At 35.4% G+C, this 19,610-nt stretch overlaps 2 protein-coding genes across 2 annotated transcripts in view; one reads left to right on the top strand and one right to left on the bottom strand.

The window, feature by feature from the left end:
• Nucleotides 1-3,576: 3,576 nt before the first annotated feature.
• On the bottom strand, nucleotides 3,577-8,575 carry MS3_00004277 (uncharacterized protein). The gene is made up of 2 exons (XM_051212188.1): nucleotides 6,022-8,575; nucleotides 3,577-5,782 (listed from the first exon to the last, which is right to left on the bottom strand). The coding sequence occupies exon 2, from the start codon at nucleotides 4,141-4,143 to the stop codon at nucleotides 3,814-3,816; it is 330 nt and encodes a 109-aa protein (XP_051072341.1). The 5' UTR covers nucleotides 4,144-5,782; nucleotides 6,022-8,575; the 3' UTR covers nucleotides 3,577-3,813.
• Nucleotides 8,373-19,610, top strand: part of MS3_00010478 (uncharacterized protein) — a gene marked incomplete at both ends in the record, with an annotated part of 178,673 nt that continues 167,435 nt past the window's right edge. Inside the window, 6 exons of the mRNA XM_051218846.1 lie at nucleotides 8,373-8,397; nucleotides 10,079-10,116; nucleotides 11,136-11,225; nucleotides 13,252-13,329; nucleotides 17,529-17,621; nucleotides 19,021-19,072. Of these exons, the coding sequence (XP_051072340.1) occupies nucleotides 8,373-8,397; nucleotides 10,079-10,116; nucleotides 11,136-11,225; nucleotides 13,252-13,329; nucleotides 17,529-17,621; nucleotides 19,021-19,072 (376 nt within the window). The remainder of the gene's footprint in view (nucleotides 8,398-10,078; nucleotides 10,117-11,135; nucleotides 11,226-13,251; nucleotides 13,330-17,528; nucleotides 17,622-19,020; nucleotides 19,073-19,610) is intronic.

Here is a 19,610-nt window from a genome sequence, read left to right as displayed (position 1 = left end):
AGAAGTTATCTTCATATTGCTTTTTGTTTGTACGATATTCATAAACACAAAATGGACTAAAATGAATCTGTCCCTGATGCAGTACAAAAACAACCTAGTTGTACTTGATGTTACGGTAAATCAGACAGTACCTTATTTATTGGCTGTTTTGATAATTGATCATTTTCTGAACCCTTTTAAATTAAACTGAAGACTAAATATCATTTTAGTTAGATAATTTTGTATATAAATAATTTAGTATACTTTCTACAGCTTGCATGTTCTCAGTGTAGTTTGTATTATCACTGTTGTTCAGTCAACCAAAAAACATGCATAAATAATTATGCATATATATATATATATATATATATATATATATATATATATATATAATTAAAGGGAATTTGCATACAAACTATATAGTTGTGTATATATACATATAGACACACTCCGGCAAATTTTCATATCCATTTAAAGTGTACAGCAGATGAAACAGTCGATTATTTTAACTAGATTGATACCGTTAATAGACAGACATGAAATCTCATCAAATATATGTAGGTAAAACACATTTATATATATATATATATTTACATATATGTATAGGTTCTTCTGAATTTCTAATTTAAATTGAATAAATAAAAAAAATTCTAAAGCCAGAAATGTTCATTTGTGTTATTTTTTTGTCAAAGTATTTGTTGTAATTTTATTAGTTCGGTAATGTCACATTGAAATGTTCAGAAGTTCGTTCTGTTTTACTTTATGGCTGCGAAACGTGTCCATTAAGAGTTGAAGATATTCGTAAGCTACTAGTATTTGACCACAGATGCCTTAGAAATATTTCTGGCATCTGCTGGGATCACCGGGTAAGTAATAGTGAGGTTTTATTATTATTTATTTATTTGAACACATAAATATTGGTACAAGAGAGCGCCAATATATATGCGCCACACAAAACAATGAGAATGCGAAGAGAATAGAAAAAAAACAACTAAGGAGTGCAAAAGAAAAAGAGAACAATAACGAAGAGATTGGTGTAAGGTAGTGTGGTAGTAACGAGGTACAATCAGAAGAAATCTTTCAGGTAAGGGAGACACAACCACTTTTTATGAAGAAAGTAAAAGAAGGTTACAGCAGGATCGCCACTGGCTTCTATTCTGAGCCATATCTGATAACGTCTCTAGCCACTGTGTAGCACCATCTCTCGGACCCCAACCAGGGAGTCGTGAAGGTCCGACAGAAGCCAGTCCTTTGCAGCTTTCTTTCATGCCACGACACCATGTCATGCACTGACCACCTCTCCGCTTCTTCCAACCAGTCCCAGAGTCGGCAAATAATGCACGACGTGGAATTCTCTGGGACGACATTCGTAGAACATGTCCAAGCCACCGAAGTCGGTGTTTCAAGATGGTGACACCAATTGAATTATCATCTCTGTGCCCGAACACACGATGCCGGACCTCTGCATTACTGACATGGTGTTGCCACTAGATGTCAGCGATCCTTCGGAGACAACGATGATCGAACACAGAGAGTCGTCTAACGTCCTCAACTCGGAGAGACCAGGTTTCACAAGCATAGAGCAAAACTGCTCTCACCGACGAGTTGTAAATCCGACCTTTTACAGCCAGACTAACATCACGAAGGCGCCAAAGATGGCCCAGATTGGCATAAGCCACTCTGGCTTCCACTATACGTGCATTAATCTCATCACTCACACCCCCACCAGCACTTATGCAGCTACCCAGATACACGAACTTCTCGACTACGTCTATCTGCTCACCATCCAGGGTGAGTACAGGATTGGAATCCTGCCAGTCTTGTAGAAGTACTTTGCATTTCGAAGGTGCAGAGCACATACCACACCTACGGACACTGATTGCCAACTGATTAAGTGCGGATTGCATGGCTTGGGCATTATCACACAGTAAGATTATATCATCCGCACACTCAAGGTCGAGAAGTCTTTCTCCAGGCAACAGATCTACACCGCCATTACTTACATCCATCACAGCTGTTTCCAGAATGTCATCGATAGCAAAGTTGAAGAGGAATGGTGAGATTGGGCAACCCTGCCTAACCCCACTGCTTGAATGGAACAATGGAGAAAGGTGGTTGTATACCCTCACTCTGCCTGAGGTGTTTGTATATAGGGCTTTTACGATGTTAATAAACTTCTCAGGCACACCCTTCTTCAATAGACAATCCCAGAGAACAGTCCTATCCAACAAATCGAAGGCAGCCCTAATGTCAAGAAACACTAAGATTGTTGGCCTTTGATAAGTATGACGGTGTTCTAACACTTGGCGGAGGGTGAAGATATGATCAATACATCCTCGACCAGAACGAAACCCAGCCTGCTCCTCGCGAGTCAATCTTTCTCGGGTTTTGAACAACCTACGAAGTATGACGGAAGCCAATAGCTTGGACGCAATCGAAGGTAGACTTATCCCCCGATAGTTGTTACAGGAACGACGTGAACCCTTTTTAAAGATAGGGACAACTATCGACTCATTCCATGACGTTGGTACACTCTCTAGTTCCCAGACTTTTGTAAGCAACATCGTCAGTCCCTTAGTCAGAAAGTCACCACCATCTTTAAAAAGAGCCGGAGGTAAGTCATCTGGGCCCGGTGATTTGTAGCACTTCAAGAGTTGGAGTTCCTTGCGGACTTCCGCCTCATTCGGTGGATCAGTCGTCACCGGCCATGGAGGGCAGGACAGTCTGACCGATGCTGCCGGAGCAGCAGGCCAGTTGAACTGCCCTTCGAAAAATTCTGCCCATCGTCCAAGACGTCGATGGATGTTAGTGATTGGCATCCCGTCATCCTCACAGTTTGTTTCGCTCACACCAGACTTCTTGCTACCAGTGGCTCGGATGAGTTGGAAGAGCTTTCGGTAGTTACCAGATGCAGCTGTTGCTTCCAGCTCATTAGCACGCTCCGACCACCATCAGGCTTCTCGGTCCTTACGCAAGCTTTGCCCAATTTCATTACGTAACATCCTTCGGTTATGGTCAAACTCACGGTCACCCGGAGTAGACCGACGGGCTTCAATGAGTTGTAAGGAACCAGAAGAAACCCAGTGCTTAAAAGCGGGACGTTTCGCAAACCCACAACTGACTGTTCCCGCCATTTTCATGGCGTCATGCAATTGCAACCAATGCTCATCTATACTTTTCGGTGGAGTGGTAGCTAGCCTAGAGGCTAGCTCGGTTCGATACTTACTAGCAACAGAAGTTGCAACCAGCTTGCTAATATCAATCCGTTGATGGTGGTCACTTCGTTGTCCACTGAAAAGTAAGGCAAGATTGGCGCAGACCAAGGCATGGTCAGAGTCCAGATAGGTACTCCAAAAGGAGCGGCAGTCTTGTACACAACCACGCCAGCGGTAGCTGATCGCGATGTGATCAATCTGAGTCCAGGCTTGAGATGCAGAGGGAGGACGCCAGCTGGCACATCGGCGATGACTGTGCCGAAAGTTAGTGCTAGCCAGAAACAGGTTGTGGTCTGTGCAAAGTTGCAGTAGACGGTCCCCGTTATCTGACCTGCGACCAACGAGTCCCCATCGGCCACCTAAACGACTCTCTTCTGTGCCTAGACGCCCGACCTGAGCATTCAAGTCTCCGGCTAGTACTACAATATCTGTCGAACGCACTTTCTGGAGAAGAACAGATAACTGGTGGTAAAACTCAACCTTGATTGCATCCGGGCTGCAATCTGTCGGGGCATAGGCGGAGATGACGAAAAGACATCGTTTCTCACGCCGATTTCTTCTCACTTTGATGGAACTTTCTAATCTAACAGCAAATAACCAACCGGTTGTTAATGGGGATCTAATCGATTAGTGCTGCCTCATCTCTAACACTTAGTGCGACACCAACGCCAGCAAGACCAGACGAAGATGCCACAGGGTCCCCGGATAAACGCACGTCAGACAAGCTTTTCGAAGCGACAGATAGAGAGCGAATTTGTAGTACTTCGCCAGAGTCTTGAATACGGGTCTCGGATAGACAACAAACATCAATATCAAGACTTTCCAAAGTCATAGCCAGCCCTATCTGTTGTCTGACCTGCATAAATGTGCGAACGTTGAAGGCAGCCACTTTGAATGGTGCACGTGGTTTCAGAAAAACTGCTTCAGTTCTCGTATTCGGTGGTAACATACAATTCTCAACCGGACAGTGACTCGAGAACGTTTAGATATAGTCGAATTTCCACCAAAGACGAGCCGCTGTATAAGTATAAAAGAGGGTGAATAATGTGGAAAATAATAATAATAATAATGACAATAATAGTAATAATAATAATAGTATTATTAATGACAATAATTGTAATGATAATAATTTGAATCAATTGGTTGTTTTTCGAAGCGAGAAAAGTAATTTCCAGACATAAAGAGTTCATCATTTGTGTGTGGGCTGTGATACTGCCCGGGTGCCCAAACCGAAGCAGGTGGTTATCTTAGGGGGCCACTCCCCGAGCCTTTGACCTAAAGGTCTAACCCACAAGGCAGTGGAGCATCGTAAGGAGATGCAATCCCATGGAAGCCGGTGACCAACAATTGGTTCATACGCCATTTGTTCCCACAGGATACTGGAGCCCATGTGCACCATTGGTTTGAAATCCGGTTAAAGCGCCGGACATTCACTTTTCGTCCTCTCGTTTTCGTAAACAACACCCCCGCCACGAGAAGGCAATGAGTAGGACTTCCCTGGCAGAGGCTGTATACGCGTGGCCGTGTGAGAGTATTTCGAGAGGGAGAGCGGACTCTCCCCACTCTCGGCCGTACCAGGGCATTCGGGGGGCAAAAAAAATAGTGAGGTTAGACGCAGGGTATTAGGGAATGACGGTAAATCAGTTCATGAGGTTGTGAACCCTCATCGACTAAGATAGTTGGGTCACGTGTTACGTATGCCTGAACACCGATTACTACGACGCGCAATGCTGACTAGTGTTGGATATGGTTGGAAGAAAGTTAGGAGCGGCCAAATCAAAACGTGGCATCAGTGCTCGAAGTCACTAACTTCTGCTCTGAGCCATGTTGGTAGATGAAGACTACGTGGTTGTGTTTCGCGTGACTATTGTAACCAATGGTTGGAGACCCTGCGTGATATGGCTGAGAATCAATCACAATGGCGTAGGTGTATGACACTTTCTGTCTTCCTTTAATCTATGAGATTAAAATCGCTATATATCTTTCTTTCTACGAACTAATTCTTTCTTTCTGTACTATGTCCTTATATGCAATCTTTCCTTTATGTATTACCACCAATTAATTAGCTACTTCTATGAGTTCTTGTTAATCTTGTTGTGTTAATGAGGTATGGCAACTTGGACCGATGCACATGTGTGCCTGGTCCTACGTTGTAGCTGACTGACTGACTGTTTGTATTGATTGATGTTTGCTTGAGAATCGTTCATGGAGTATATATTTTCACGACGCTCTAATATAAAGCAAATTAATATTGATTACAGGTCAATGTAAAATCAGTAACTAGAGTTTATTGACATTTGAATTAAGAATTATTCAGCATCCGTTTATGTAATAGGATATTGTTGACGGTATTACTTTGTAGAATTTATTCAGGTGTAAAATAACTGAGATAAATGATAAAAAATATATTATTGGATTTCGATGATATGATAACTAGCTGCTTAGATTATACTAGGTTGTGTAATATCACAAATCGCTTGAAGTTTAGAACATGAACTCTTGTCATAGTTATCTGAAGGTGTTTTCCTCACTGCATAGTCTGGAGATCTTAGTTTCGGTTCCATATTGTGTTGTATAGATGATCACAGCTGAAAAGTTCGAAACAAAATAATCAACTTCTCATCACTCCCTTGTTTCAATCAATTAATTAACTCTAACATTCTAATTCGATAGTTGTGTTAGATCCTTACTATTATTGGGGTTAAAACTTAACCTGTATTATCCCTACAAAAAAGATCATAACTTTTAGTTCAAGCTCTAGATCTTATTCTATTACTCCATATGATTATGTTTATCAATACTAACAGACCCAAATCATGCAACTTACTTCATTCCAGTCTTGAATACTGTTTTTCGATTTGCATTTTTATATATTATGTACATCAATTTCATAGAATTCTATATACGAAGTTGAATATATTACTTTATATACAGAGTAGTATCATATTGAATATTTTCGAATATTCTCTTTGGTCAATATTTCCACTCTGAAGGGTTTAATAGCATATAAGTATGCCATTTATAATGGAAAGCGTTAATCATCTCAACTCTTTCAGTATTGATCACTACAATGGTTGTCAATATGAAGCTTAACATGTTATTACACATTGTGTCTATATCTAGATTATCTAATTTGAATAGAGACAGGCTGTAATTTAATTCTCTAAGCATCGATTGATCATTCTTTCTTGTGAATAATCTATTGAATCATTTGACTCTATGTGCAATAATTTCTAAAGAAGATAGTTTTTCACTCTATTTTTTTATACACGTTTATATCAATCACTACAATTCCCGCTTTAAAAATACCAATAAAAAACCCCCTGTTAATGTTCTTTTTTTTACATTCACTGTGAAAATTTCGGTATCACAGTCGAAATTTCACAAATCAGGTGTAGTCACACTAAGAATATTCCTTTTTTTTGGAAAAAAAAATTTTCTTTTTTCTTTATCAAAAATTAGATATGCACATGTTGTTTTGCAGATGATATTACCGTTTTTTGTGTGAGCTATGAAAAAATGAAATTTGAAATTCCGAAATTGTATCGTTTTTTCTTTTCGTGTGTGTGTGTATGTGCATGTGCATTTGTTAACGAATTATCTCTTTTTAAATAGTATCTTATTCTGAAAGGTTGAACAATAAGACTAGTTTATCTGTTAGTAACAATATTGGTGGACATTTATATAAGATGGTGAAATGTTTCTCACCAGATGATAACATTGTGTATGCTAGAAATTCATTTTGTAATTTTTACGTTAACATTTGTGTTCTCGTTTCAGTTTTCTTCTTTATCTTAAAATATATTTTTTGTGTTTCAATTCATAATTTCTCTCACTTCAGATAAGCTGAGTTGGGATGAACTGTTTGAAAAAACTACCAATTAAGTTGAAGCGATAACTTAATGATCCAAACACTCGGTTATTAATCAATAGGTTTTAAATTCTAACCATCCTCCTCTACTATACAGTTATAGTAGCCCAGTAGTATTATTAACCTTCATACAAAATATCCCCCCAAATATGAACTTGTATTCGGCAAATACTTAACATTACCTATTGATTTTTATCGACACTGAGAAAAGTTTGACATTAATTAGCGCATCTTCCTTATTCATATAGATACCAAATGACTGAACTTATCGGGCTAAAGTGATTTCTTGCTGTAAATTAATTCCATGGAATTATTTACAATGATTTGTTGTTTATACTTATATGTACTACTTTTTTCACGATTGTTTGTCACAATTATCATATTAGAAAATAAACTAGTTTTAAGTCATGTTTGTATATACTACACTATTATATACATAATTTCTACTATTCCAATGGTTTATGAATAATGAAAGAAAGAATAGTGATACAAGAGATTCTCGTCATTATTAGTTATGTTTCACAAGTTAATTTAATTTCAATAACATCTTTTAACGAAAGATTTAATTATTTTGTATCTTTGTGTTTTTCCGTTATGATACCTCAATAAATTAAACACCCTTACACAACACATTATATATACGTGTATATTATCGCTAAGGTTCTAACCCCCATATCTCCCACTAAAATTAGTTCCGAGTGATGTCACTAGTTCCCATACAACTTAATCGGTATCACCTGCTCACTAGTGACTGACTCCAGGAGATAATCCTGGAGTTCTAGTGTGAAGTCCTTACCAGTAGAGTTCAACCAGGTCTGTTGTGTGATAGGAACTCACCGAAGACAATGGTGTATGGTGGCGCAACTTCGTGGATTGGCTGAAGTTAGACATTAACACCGTTGGATGCCGGCTCAGTGGTCTAGTTGGTTAAGCGCCTGGCGCGAGACTGATTGGTCCTGGGTTCGAATCCCTCGAAGCGGGGTCGTGGATGCGCACTGCTGTGGAGTCCCATACAGAGACGAAACGGCCTTCCAGTGCTTCCAGGTTTGTCATGGTGGTCTAGCTTCAATTGACTCATGAATTCAACCTGTGAAATTTCTAAAATATCCACAAAACCTATTCTGATATTAATTGGTAGCGTAAAACCGATTACATCAACATGTAGATGAGTAATTACATTATTATTATATTGAGGACAGTATGAAAATGATTGTAATTGATTATAGCATAGCTTAATAGTTAGCTGTTGTTAGTAGTATTATTGCAGTTAAAATAAGTTGGTTTCACTCATGCGCGCTTTTCATAAGATGGAACACGGTTTAGTACTTACTGGTTGGTACAATTCTTGTAATGCAATAACTATGTCCTGAGTGGATTATGTTTTATGATCACTATATTTTTTTTTTACCATAGTAATAAACAACTATCTATCCCTCCTATCTGCGATCATAACACATCATTACTATTTTTGGTTAGTTAGCTTTCTAAATGGTCATAAAATATTCATAATATTTCGTGATTTATTCATGTGAAAATTCTTATTCAGTATGATTTAAAGTTCAAGGAATTAATGACAACAGATGAATAATACTTTCTTTTTTATCTTCACATATAAACTTGGTTTGAATATCATTAAATTTATTTATATATATGATAAATAATTTAAATGTCAGTTAATGCTGGAAATTACATTTATGGATGTGGTTGCTTTTTTTCTGAATTCTAGCCGCAAGCACATACGCCGTATGTAACGGCAATTTAGATTCGTTGAAGTTATTCTTTTTGTATTGTGACTGGTAGTTATACAGTTGGCTTTCCTTGGATAGCACTGTTGAGATATCCACACTAAAACTCGAATGCAACAGTCATCGCTTCAAATATGATATCATCTGTTCAGCGCTTCTTGACTTTGACTGGTTGACTAACTAAACGTGAATAGTGGCTCTCTAATTATGACGTTAAAGGTTCCAACTCCACTCCACCTACTTCAGTTTGGCAAACCGATTAGCATCAACACTTTTCATGCCTAGAATGTGAATGAAAGCTAGGTGACAAATATGTACTTTATAAATGAGTTGAATTAAATTTAAAATAAGAGTGAGTTTGGGATGTAATTTGTTAAGACAGTATCTTATTGTTCATGATTTACACATATGTTTAGTCGAAACTGAAATAGTTATCAACGAAAGATGATAAACTGTGCTTGTTTAGCTTTTTTCGTATTATTTCCTATTGAACATTGATGTTTTTTACGTGATTGGTAGTGATTTTCAGGGTCATTTGATGCCCCTTTCATCTTGTCAGTTGTTAAGTTGCTTAAAGAAATACTTTTCTGTACTTGACGTTTCTACACGGTTACTGTTTGCTAGTTTTTCTGCAAGCGATTTGTTTTTATGTTTTTTCAGTGAACAAAAACAAAATGATGCAATTTCTTACATAATAACAGCAGTCGTCCTTTCGTTATCGTTTATTATTATTATTATTATTATTATTATTATTATTATTATTACTATCCGCGTGTAATATAATTTCAGCTTAATCTATTTAATCAATGTAATGGTTCGTCGTTTGAACAGTGAACAAAACAACAAATGAGTAATTGTGTTACTCAGTTAATGCTTGTGTGTGTGTGTGTCTGTTTTAATTCTTTGACCGTTAGTAGTTAAAATGTTATCTTTTAGTTTTTAATCTTTTGTTTCACATTTTTGTGCAGTATATATATGTTTCATATGTTCATCACTGTATGGGTTTCCAATCCTTTGTTTTAATTGTTATCATAGTCCATTAATAACTTCAGTACTTAAAATATTCATTTCAATTTGTCGTTGAATGTTGGCTTTGTTGTTAATGAATTCAAGTTTCAACAATGAGACTGTCGATTCGGCTCCCCCACCACAGTCCAATTCAATTACATTGAATTATGTAATTGAATAAGAAATGAGGTTCAAAATCCACCGAGAAATCTTATATTTAATTACTAAGGTACATTAGTTAATTATTTAATTATGTCTAGAAAATGTCAGTGTCTTCAGTTCTAATAAAGTAGTTGTAGTAAATGCAAAATGATTGTTTTACTGTTGAAGTCCCAAATTAAAATGAAATAGCCATCCAGTACTCCTTGATTTCATAATAGATTGAAATATAAATTTACTTGTAATTTGTCAAATATGAAAAAAAATCAAAATTCAAGGTTATTTTTATAGAAAGAGTTATAAGTCTACCACAGAATTCACAGGTTTCTCATTATTTGATTAGCGAATTAGTTTAAAAATTAAATATTATTGGTTATTTATTCTCTGAAGAAGTGGCTTACACTAAATCACGAAACGTCAGAAAATCTAATTTTTCTACTCATTGTGATGTTACAAATATATTATTTATTTATAACAATCTACCCAATGTTCAATTTATTCGAAATTATCAAATCAAACCTAGGTAATGATACCTAGTTTGAAAATTATTGACCTACTACACTATACCCGATGCTGAAGTATAAACGAGAACTTTATTATTACTGAACGGGACTACTTGGAACTCTCTCTCCTTGTACAAATGACTTTATTCGTGTTATCATTTGCACTGACTTTCATTTTGCATAGTTATCCCATTTTATTCCCCTTATAACTTATTCTTAATTTCACATTATTTCCTGCAAGACCCATCATCTACTCCTGAAGAAATTGTAATGTAGCAAGCTTAACTTATCAGTATTTTTATCAATTATTTTATGACCCAGGTTTTTTTACAATAAACTGTTTAGTGTTTCAGTCATTTAATTATTATGATCATTGGATTGAATTGTTTCATGTTTATGTGATACATTTCACTTAGGTAAAGCGATTCTCTCGTTCTATCTGATGCGTAAGTTTCGTGGGATATTTGCCACAAATTTCTGGCTATTTCACAGTTTATTGCGTGCCTGATCGCTTTTCGTTTATTTGTTTTCTCTATGGCTATTTGTTTGTCTACTTCTAGATCGATTTCAATTCTTCAGTTAAAAATGATTCATTGAAAAAAGACATCTACCTATTGCATTTCTCTACTCTTTTCTCGTTTTCTTTCTCTATCAGCGTAATTGTTGGGTTCAAGATTTATTTTTGGATTTACGTAATGGTTACTTACTAGTACGTTTATTGGAGTGTTTAACGAATGAAGTATTGGTAAGTTGAATATGATAAATCAAGTACTCTTCAATTTAATTAGTACATAGTTTACTAACTCCCACCATAGTTTTTTTTGTTTCACCAAGGACTACAATTTTTTCCAGTTTATTGTTCGTACTCCAATTTACAGTTTAGGTAATACAACACTCAACGATTAAGTGATTGGCCTACGTCCTTTGTTCTGAGTTGCACTGCTTAACTGCAAATATTTACCCAGTTCGTTTAGATTGCAATTGGGTAAAAAAGTTTATCTCGTTAGTGAGATTCTTGTTTTAGACGCTCTAAAGAATTTACGTTTTACTAAAACTATCTACTGTTCAAAATCCAGTCTATACGAGTCAGTCAAAGAGTAACTCAAATGTAACTTTTCTGGCCATGATACTTAGTTTTGTATATTTGACAAATATGGTTTTAAATTCTACAGGTAATCTCTACGTCTAGTCCTCCCTGTCAATGTTCTCCAACTATTCTTCTGCATTCCAAGCTATTGATTTCAGTCAATACTTTTCTGGTGTCTAACATATTGCATATGAGTTAAAACCATGTGATACTTCGTGTATCACTAAAATAATAACATACATGAGTTCTAGCTAACCATGGTTTCTGTCTCCAGTTAAAAAGAATTTAAACTATTAAATATATAGATCAGCAAATTTTAAATACTGGTTGTTTAACTAACATAATTACTATTTATTATTTATTTATTTGAACACATAAATATTAGTACAAAGGGGCACCGAATACATGTGCGCCACACAAGCCACCTGATTTGTGTGTGGGCTGTGGTACTGCCCGGGTTCCCAGAGCGAAACAGGTGGTTTACTTAGAGGGGGACTCACTCGGATCTTTTGACCTAAATATCTGATCCATAAGGCAGTGGAGCGACTTCAGGAGATGCGGTCCCATGGTAGCCAGTGACCAATAATTGGTTCATACACAATTTGTTCCCTCAGAATCCTGGAGCCCATGTGCACCATTGGTTTGGGATGAGGGTTTTCAAACTCCCCTAGGTGGATCCTCTATATCCACCAACCCGATTAAAGCCCTGAACATTCGCTTTTCGTTCTCTCAATTTCGTAAACAACAGTGATGCCGCGAGAAGGTAGTCAGTTGGACTTCCCTGACAGCGGCTGTATACGCATGGCCATGTGAGAGCATTTGGAGGGGGAGAGTTAACTCTCCCCACTCTCGGCCTTACCAGGGTATTTGGGGGTTGTTTTTTATAAAGAGGTATTTATTTAGGTCTAAACACTTACGTGTTCAAATATATTAGGTATATGGCTTACAGTGAAATTCAAGATGCACGTTTGATCGTATTAGCAAAACATGTGAGTTGGATGTACTTGTATCCTAGTGTTGATGTTCACACTGAAATTCACTTCAACCAACGTGTTATACACTAAGCTACTGAATTTAAATAACCCAACAAATATGAATGCGTTAAAAAGGGTATATATTTTCGCGTTGTTGATATTTACTACCACAATTAATTAGTTTCAGTTGTAGGATGTCCACCCCGATCCGGTTACCTCTATCATAGCTCTTTTATTCACGAGTTTTATTACATTTGATTAATTATAATTCTCATTATTAATAACAATATGAAAGCACAAAAACCCTACTCATATTAGATTATTATTATTGGACTATTTATTATATGACACGATATAACTTCAAAATCGCTTAATTCATAAGCTTATATATGAATATTGTGTTACATTCAACAAAAATGAAACTGAAGTAACGACCATTCAAATGTAACTGGTTTTATGTTATAACTCATGAAGTTTTCTTTAGTATTCTCATTTCTAAATGGTCTTATAGCACATTAAGTAGTATGTAACCTTTTTTACCTACAACATTGTTTATCTTTTCTTAAGTGATAATTTTCACAACAAGAATAACAAAAAAACGATAATGGTAATGTTTCAATAATGAATGAACTTTCTGGTTTATATAAATATTTCTTCAACCACACAGTTGTTTTGTACTGATTAATTAATTAATTATTTTTATTTCATAGGGGCTTGAATACATTGAAAGTCGTGTCCATTGGATACAAAATATTCAACGTGTATTAGATTTTCTTCGATATCGTGGGGTAATTTTTTGTTCTATTTTAAATTTGCCCGTAAATTTCCTCCTCTATTTTTGATTTGTTCTTTCATTGTCAAATTAACAAAATGAGGAATACAAAAGTCAATATAAATGATACCAATGAAAGTGAAATATAATTTGTAGAGAAGTGATATACAAGTATAATGAAAGTTATAGGATAATATTTAATTTCATTATATAGGACAGGATGGAGAATGAGGTACATTTGTCTTGTTATTACTGTTTTGACATTAATCATTCTTCAGCACAAGAGAGCCAGTTGTAAATTAGGAAATTGGTTTCGCACTAGTTTAGTAATTCTCAGAAAGGTGCACATAAGATATTTCGTTGTTTTTCCTATTAATTAATTGTATCGATATGATAAGGTCGGAGTGCATTTTAATTGAACTTTATAATCCATAGTATTATTAATTCGAAATTCTTGTCAACCTACTGCAGTTAATGACACTATTTATTTATTTATTTATTTACTTTAACACATAGATATTGGTACAAGGAGGTACCAAATACATATACGCCACACAAATCTCATTCGATATGTGTGAGGGCTGTGATACTGCCCGGGTGCCCAAACCGAAGCAGGTGGTTATCTTAGGGGGCCACACCCCGAGCCTTCGACCTGAAGGTCTGATCCACAAGGCAGTGGAGCATCGTAAGGAGATGCAGTCCCATGGAAGCCGGTGACCAACAATTGGTTCATACGCCATTTGTTCCCACAGGATACTGGAGCCCATGTGCACCATTGGTTTGAAATCCGGTTAAAGCGCCGGACATTCACTTTTCGTCCTCTCATTTTCGTAAACAACACCCCCGCCACGAGAAGGCAATGAGTAGGACTTCCCTGGCAGAGGCTGTATACGCGTGGCCATGTGGGAGCATTTGGAGAGGGAGAGCGGACTCTCCTCATTCTCAGCCATACCAGGGCATTTGGGGGCAGTTAATGACACCTCGTAAACTGATTGGAATACTGCGTTCAATATCTGTCAGCCTTCAGATTTAGTTTAAAAAAACAAACAAACTTAGTTATCTCAAATCCTACTTTTCATTAATTTTCAAACATGTCGTGTAGAATTTGGATCATATTTACACTACGTGCTTGAAACGCACTGTAATATATATATATAGGTCAATTGGGTGTCTTCATTTATTTCAGTTTTTCTCTCTATCTCGATGGTAACACTATAACTCCAGTTGTCATTCAACATTTCTCACTACTTTCTAGACATTCGAAGTATTCATTTCTCAGTCTATAAGAATGGATATTTTTTGAAAATAGGTGGTAATAACATTCTATTTTAACTGGCAAAACATTAAATAAATTTTGTTGATTGTAATCGCTCGTTTGATTCACTATGACTAGTGTAGATGAGTGGTAACTACTCACAAATCCAGATGATTGTCCTCAAAAAGCTCCCGGTGAACAGATATAAAAAAATAAGTTATCGTTTGGCATTATTGATTTCTCTGATCAAGATGGTTTAATTGTGACGCTTTTACCGCCGTTAAAGACATCACTAACCTATACTTTATATAGAAGTGAGCTTCTTCATAGGTTCTGCCATTTTTATTTGTCTTTACATTCCTATTGACTTTTTACTCGATTAACCTCTGACTATGTAGATGATTTAATTTTTTCGTATGAGCTGAATAATCAGATTTGTCTACTGATTGCTTATTGATCTAAATGCTACATTCCTAGAAAGTATAATTTTTTCATCCCAGAATCTTAAAGTTTTCTCAGTTGAATTCATGTCAATGGTTGTATCTGTGCATTGATATTAATGGTAATGCATCGTGTCATTTCAATATCATTTCCTTCAGTTTACTAGTATATGAAGGTAGGGTCCAGTTTATTCAATGTACTATTTCTCACAATTAATACAATTTATTTCCTAGATAATGATGTATTTATCGTTGTTATATCTTTCAGTTTACTTAAAATTCAATGAAATAATTGCATTGGTTTGTGGATAATATTTACTCCATAGGGTTTCCAAATCCTAGTCGTGATTTCTTTGAATTTTATTAAACTTGATTATTGCATATTTGTGTTTCAATGAAACATGAGTCACTTCATATAACAAAGTGGTTTAGGTATACATAGATTTTTTTTCACACAAATAAACGTGTTTAAAAGTCATTTAAAATGTCAATGATTGTTATAGATATGGGTTTTGTAGACCATTCATGAACCGAGAAAATTAAGTCATAATTATTAGACTTATTTATTGCTCACCATATCACATTTATTAAAACATATCTTAACTGCATATTTTACATACGATTATACGGTTATATATATACATGCATTTAATATAAGAATCATGTAAATGACCTTAGTTACTGAATAGAATTATAAACCTTTTTATCAAGTAGAATAGTTGAGATTCCTTTACATTTATTGTCTTTGATTATGTCATAAATCGTTGATAAAAGGTCTATTTTTCTTTTAGCTAGAAGTACAACATATTCTTAATCCATAAATGTTAATTTATATTTGTAAAGAGCATTGCACCAATAAGGGGTAGGTTATAAGTTCAATCCTTATTAATCCACTTACGTTACTTTAAGGAACTGAGCAATAGTATCTTTAACCCTAGCATAAATTATATTTGTTCTAACCTGAGTTTATAAATCTGTACTTGGTAAATAAGTTATACTAATATTGTGAATTTGTTATAACTTGTGGCCTTGTGCCCTATTAATATATGACGTAATGATACTGTCAATTCGAGAACAGTGATTTATCAACTGGATCAATGATGCGTAAACCAGTACGAACAGTCTAGAGTCTTTATCGTTTCTTCTTCCTGCCTAGCCGTGCCTATTAAATCCAGAACACCAATCTCAGCTTCCGTGATATAAATCATGTATTTCAAACATACTGAGGTTATATACAAACCAAATAGACCACATCGTACCATAAAATAGAAAATAACATTTGTACAAGATCTAGCCAAAAGTGGCTGTGAATGTGGGAGACTAATTAATAGACTGGACATAACTCAAGAACGGTAAATCGTATAATAATAATTTATAGGTCAAAGTAAAGCTTGTAATATGAGGAGTATAGATATACATAATCTAGATACTAAATAGTTAGTTATACATTAAGAATAATAATAATATTTGCCCATAAATAGTTCTCGATAGTTACCATTCATAATTCTCGCCGGGATAAAACAGAATGGCACATATAAAAGAAAAAGATTGAGTTAATGCAACAGTATTAAGAACAAAATTTACACATTATCTTTCAAATTTTGTAAACCCTATTATTTACAGACTACTACTTTTTCATTATTTATCTTTTCCTATTTATTTGTCTTTTTTTGGTTTTACCACATATGTTGCCCTTCTATTATCATTAACTTATCTTTATCCATTTTTTCCACATATAAAACCGATGGTTAGAGAACCTGAATGACATGGCTCAAAATCGTTTGCAATGGTGCAGGTGCATCCACTCTTTATGTTCTCCCAAATTTTGATCTCCTTATTCCTCCTTGTCTCTTTTTTCCTCTTCCCAAATTTATTTCACTGTATTATACTCTTTAAATGACATCTCCAAACACTAATTTTCCTGATTACTGCTTATACTCTTATTACCTCTACCACTACGGGATTTGGATCGACCACTGCATCTGTGTGGTGTGGTAACTCGAACTGATGTACGTACGTACGAGTTCTACGTTGTTACTGACTGACTGATTGATATTTATAGAAGTGAGAGTCTTAATAAATACTTGATTTTTATTTAGTCCTTTAATTAGTGCAATCAACGTTAGAGCCTAGCGCTGATGTGGATTAGCCCAAATCGTCATACGATGACATGAAAATAATAAGATAAATTATCTTAGTCAACAGAGATCTACAACCTGATCAACTGATCTCCCATCTTTGCCTAGTAGTACCCTGAATCTGACTTCCATATTGGTTTCACGGTTGTTCAGATAAACTTGAACAGTGCTTTGAAGACATCTATTTTCAAGAAAATGTAGCCTACGCATATAGTCTACTTTCAAAGAATAAGTTTTATGTTTAATTTTATAGACAAATGCTATCAATTTTATATTATAAGCTTCTTTTACTATTTCATTATCATTTTGAAATTAACATGTTTTTGTGTTCATTTTGTTTATGTATTATTTTCTCCCATTTAATTATTTTTTAAAATCATAGATTCGCATAGTGAATATTCGTGCAGATGAAATCGTCGATGGTAATCCCAAGTTAACATTAGGCCTTATTTGGATTATAATTTTACATTTTCAAGTAAGTTTACTCTCAACTTCTATTCGTTATTGTAATAAGCTGTTCATTTTTTGCATGATAAATGCTATTTTTAGGGTGTCGTGGAAATTGGTTTACTTTGCAGGTTGTATTCCTTATGAATTGGTCTCAATTGGGTTGTCATCTGAAACCAGAGTGTATTGGACAAGCTTTTAGCCCTGGTACGGAACCTCTCGGCAGTGGACACCCATCATGTATCCGGAGGTCTAACTCACGACATTTAGGTCTCACAACGAATGCTTAATTATTAGAACCAACCGTGTAGCGTTCAGTTAAAGCCTAATAAGTTCCCAATCATATATTTATCGTTTATTGTCTCACTAACAAATACGAGAATTTCATAGTGTATTGGTTTAGATTTTTAGTGTTTCAACCATCGTAACAATGGTGGACGGTGGTGCAATTTCGTGTATTGGTTGAAGTTAGATATTAACACCGTTGGATGCCGGCTTAGTGGTCTATAGCTTAAGCGTTCGCGCGCGAGACCGATAGGTTCTGAGTTTGAATCTTACGAGGCGGGATCGTGGATGTGCACTGCCGAGGAGTTTCATACAGGGACGAAACGGCCGTCCAGTGCCTCCAGGTTTTCCATGGTGGTCTAGCTTTAGTCGATTCATGAATTCAACTATTAAATTACTATAATATCCCCAAAACCCTTCTCTGATAATTATTTATTTACTACCTGTGATGTTTTGTGGTAAATATTAATGGACTAATTCAAACATTCGACTAATCCAGGTTTATTACTCTATGGCTAGTAAGAACATGAGTGCTATAATTTTCCTGAAGTGCTAGTGAGAAGTCATGATTGTTCGAATTCAAACACATTGGGAGTGAATCAGTAGTTTCCAGTGGCAATAAATGACCATACATTATTGCAAATAGACTGAATTTAGCTATCCAAATCAATGGATGTCAATTTAGTGACCTGAAGGCCCTAGGTTCCTCCCCCTCATAGGGGTCGTAAATGCGTGCTATTGAAGCGTCATATGCTAGGACGAAACAGCTATCTAATACTTTTTAATTTTCAAAGGTTTTGTAACAGGAATTAATTCGTGACAAAAATTCAGATATTCCAGTTTAAAGCATAATATGTCGCAATGTCTTTACACATACCCTTAATGTTAGTATAGGAGAAGAATTAGGAACAAGATAGAGAAGTTGTTTTGGGAAAACCTCGGTGACTGAATGTAGTCTTTTCCGCCACCGAAATTCAGTTGTTTTCCAAATAAGTGTTAAATATGTTTACTTGTTAAAGTTTCTCGTAATATTTTGTTTAAAACCCTAATATGTGTCTATGGTGGAAACAGTTCACATAAAAGACTCTCTACTTTTGTCACCACGACATCTTTGCTATATATATATATATATATATATTCAGATTGATGTATATGAGTGTGTTGACTCTGAACTGGTACAAATACACTTGATACGTTTTTCAAAGCCAAAAAAATGAATATTCCAGACAGAAAATAAAACATAAAAATATGCTTATTGCAAGAATTGAAACTATATGCCTAATAGCAAATAAGTGGGTTTCATGTCTACCAGACAAGTGAAAGAAATGGAGACAGAATTATAACCGGTTCGATAATAATCTACTTGATATTTAATACATCCGCTCTTAATATCTAGTCTTAGAAACAGTCAAACCATAAATCTAGTCTTTCGCTGTATCTGTATGAAACAGGATAAATTACGACTGAAATACTATTGTAACAGGTTTTTTATTATCGATGGAAATCGAAGTTTTATCACGATGTAATACATTTCAAAAATCAATTATTTACTTTTATCAGATGTGACAGTAACAAACATTTAAATTTTTATCAATTTCCGTGCATACTTTAGTCGTTTTGTTTATGGCAACCCTAAAGAGAAAATTCTACTTAAACTAAATGAGTTGTTTAGTATTTCCTGTTTTAAATTAATTAGACATAAACAGTGTTTTTTTATCAGACATATGTAGAC

Source organism: Schistosoma haematobium, chromosome ZW, assembly GCF_000699445.3.
Source record: "Schistosoma haematobium chromosome ZW, whole genome shotgun sequence".
Lineage (NCBI taxonomy): Eukaryota > Metazoa > Platyhelminthes > Trematoda > Strigeidida > Schistosomatidae > Schistosoma > Schistosoma haematobium.
The sequence above is the reverse complement of the archived record's forward strand: the minus strand, read 5'-3'. Positions and strand labels throughout refer to the sequence as shown.

What these genes read in the sequence shown, in the direction of transcription:
- MS3_00004277 (XM_051212188.1), bottom strand. Translation starts at nt 4,143, where the DNA reads ATGTTACCACCGAATACGAGAACTGAAGCAGTTTTTCTGAAACCACGT.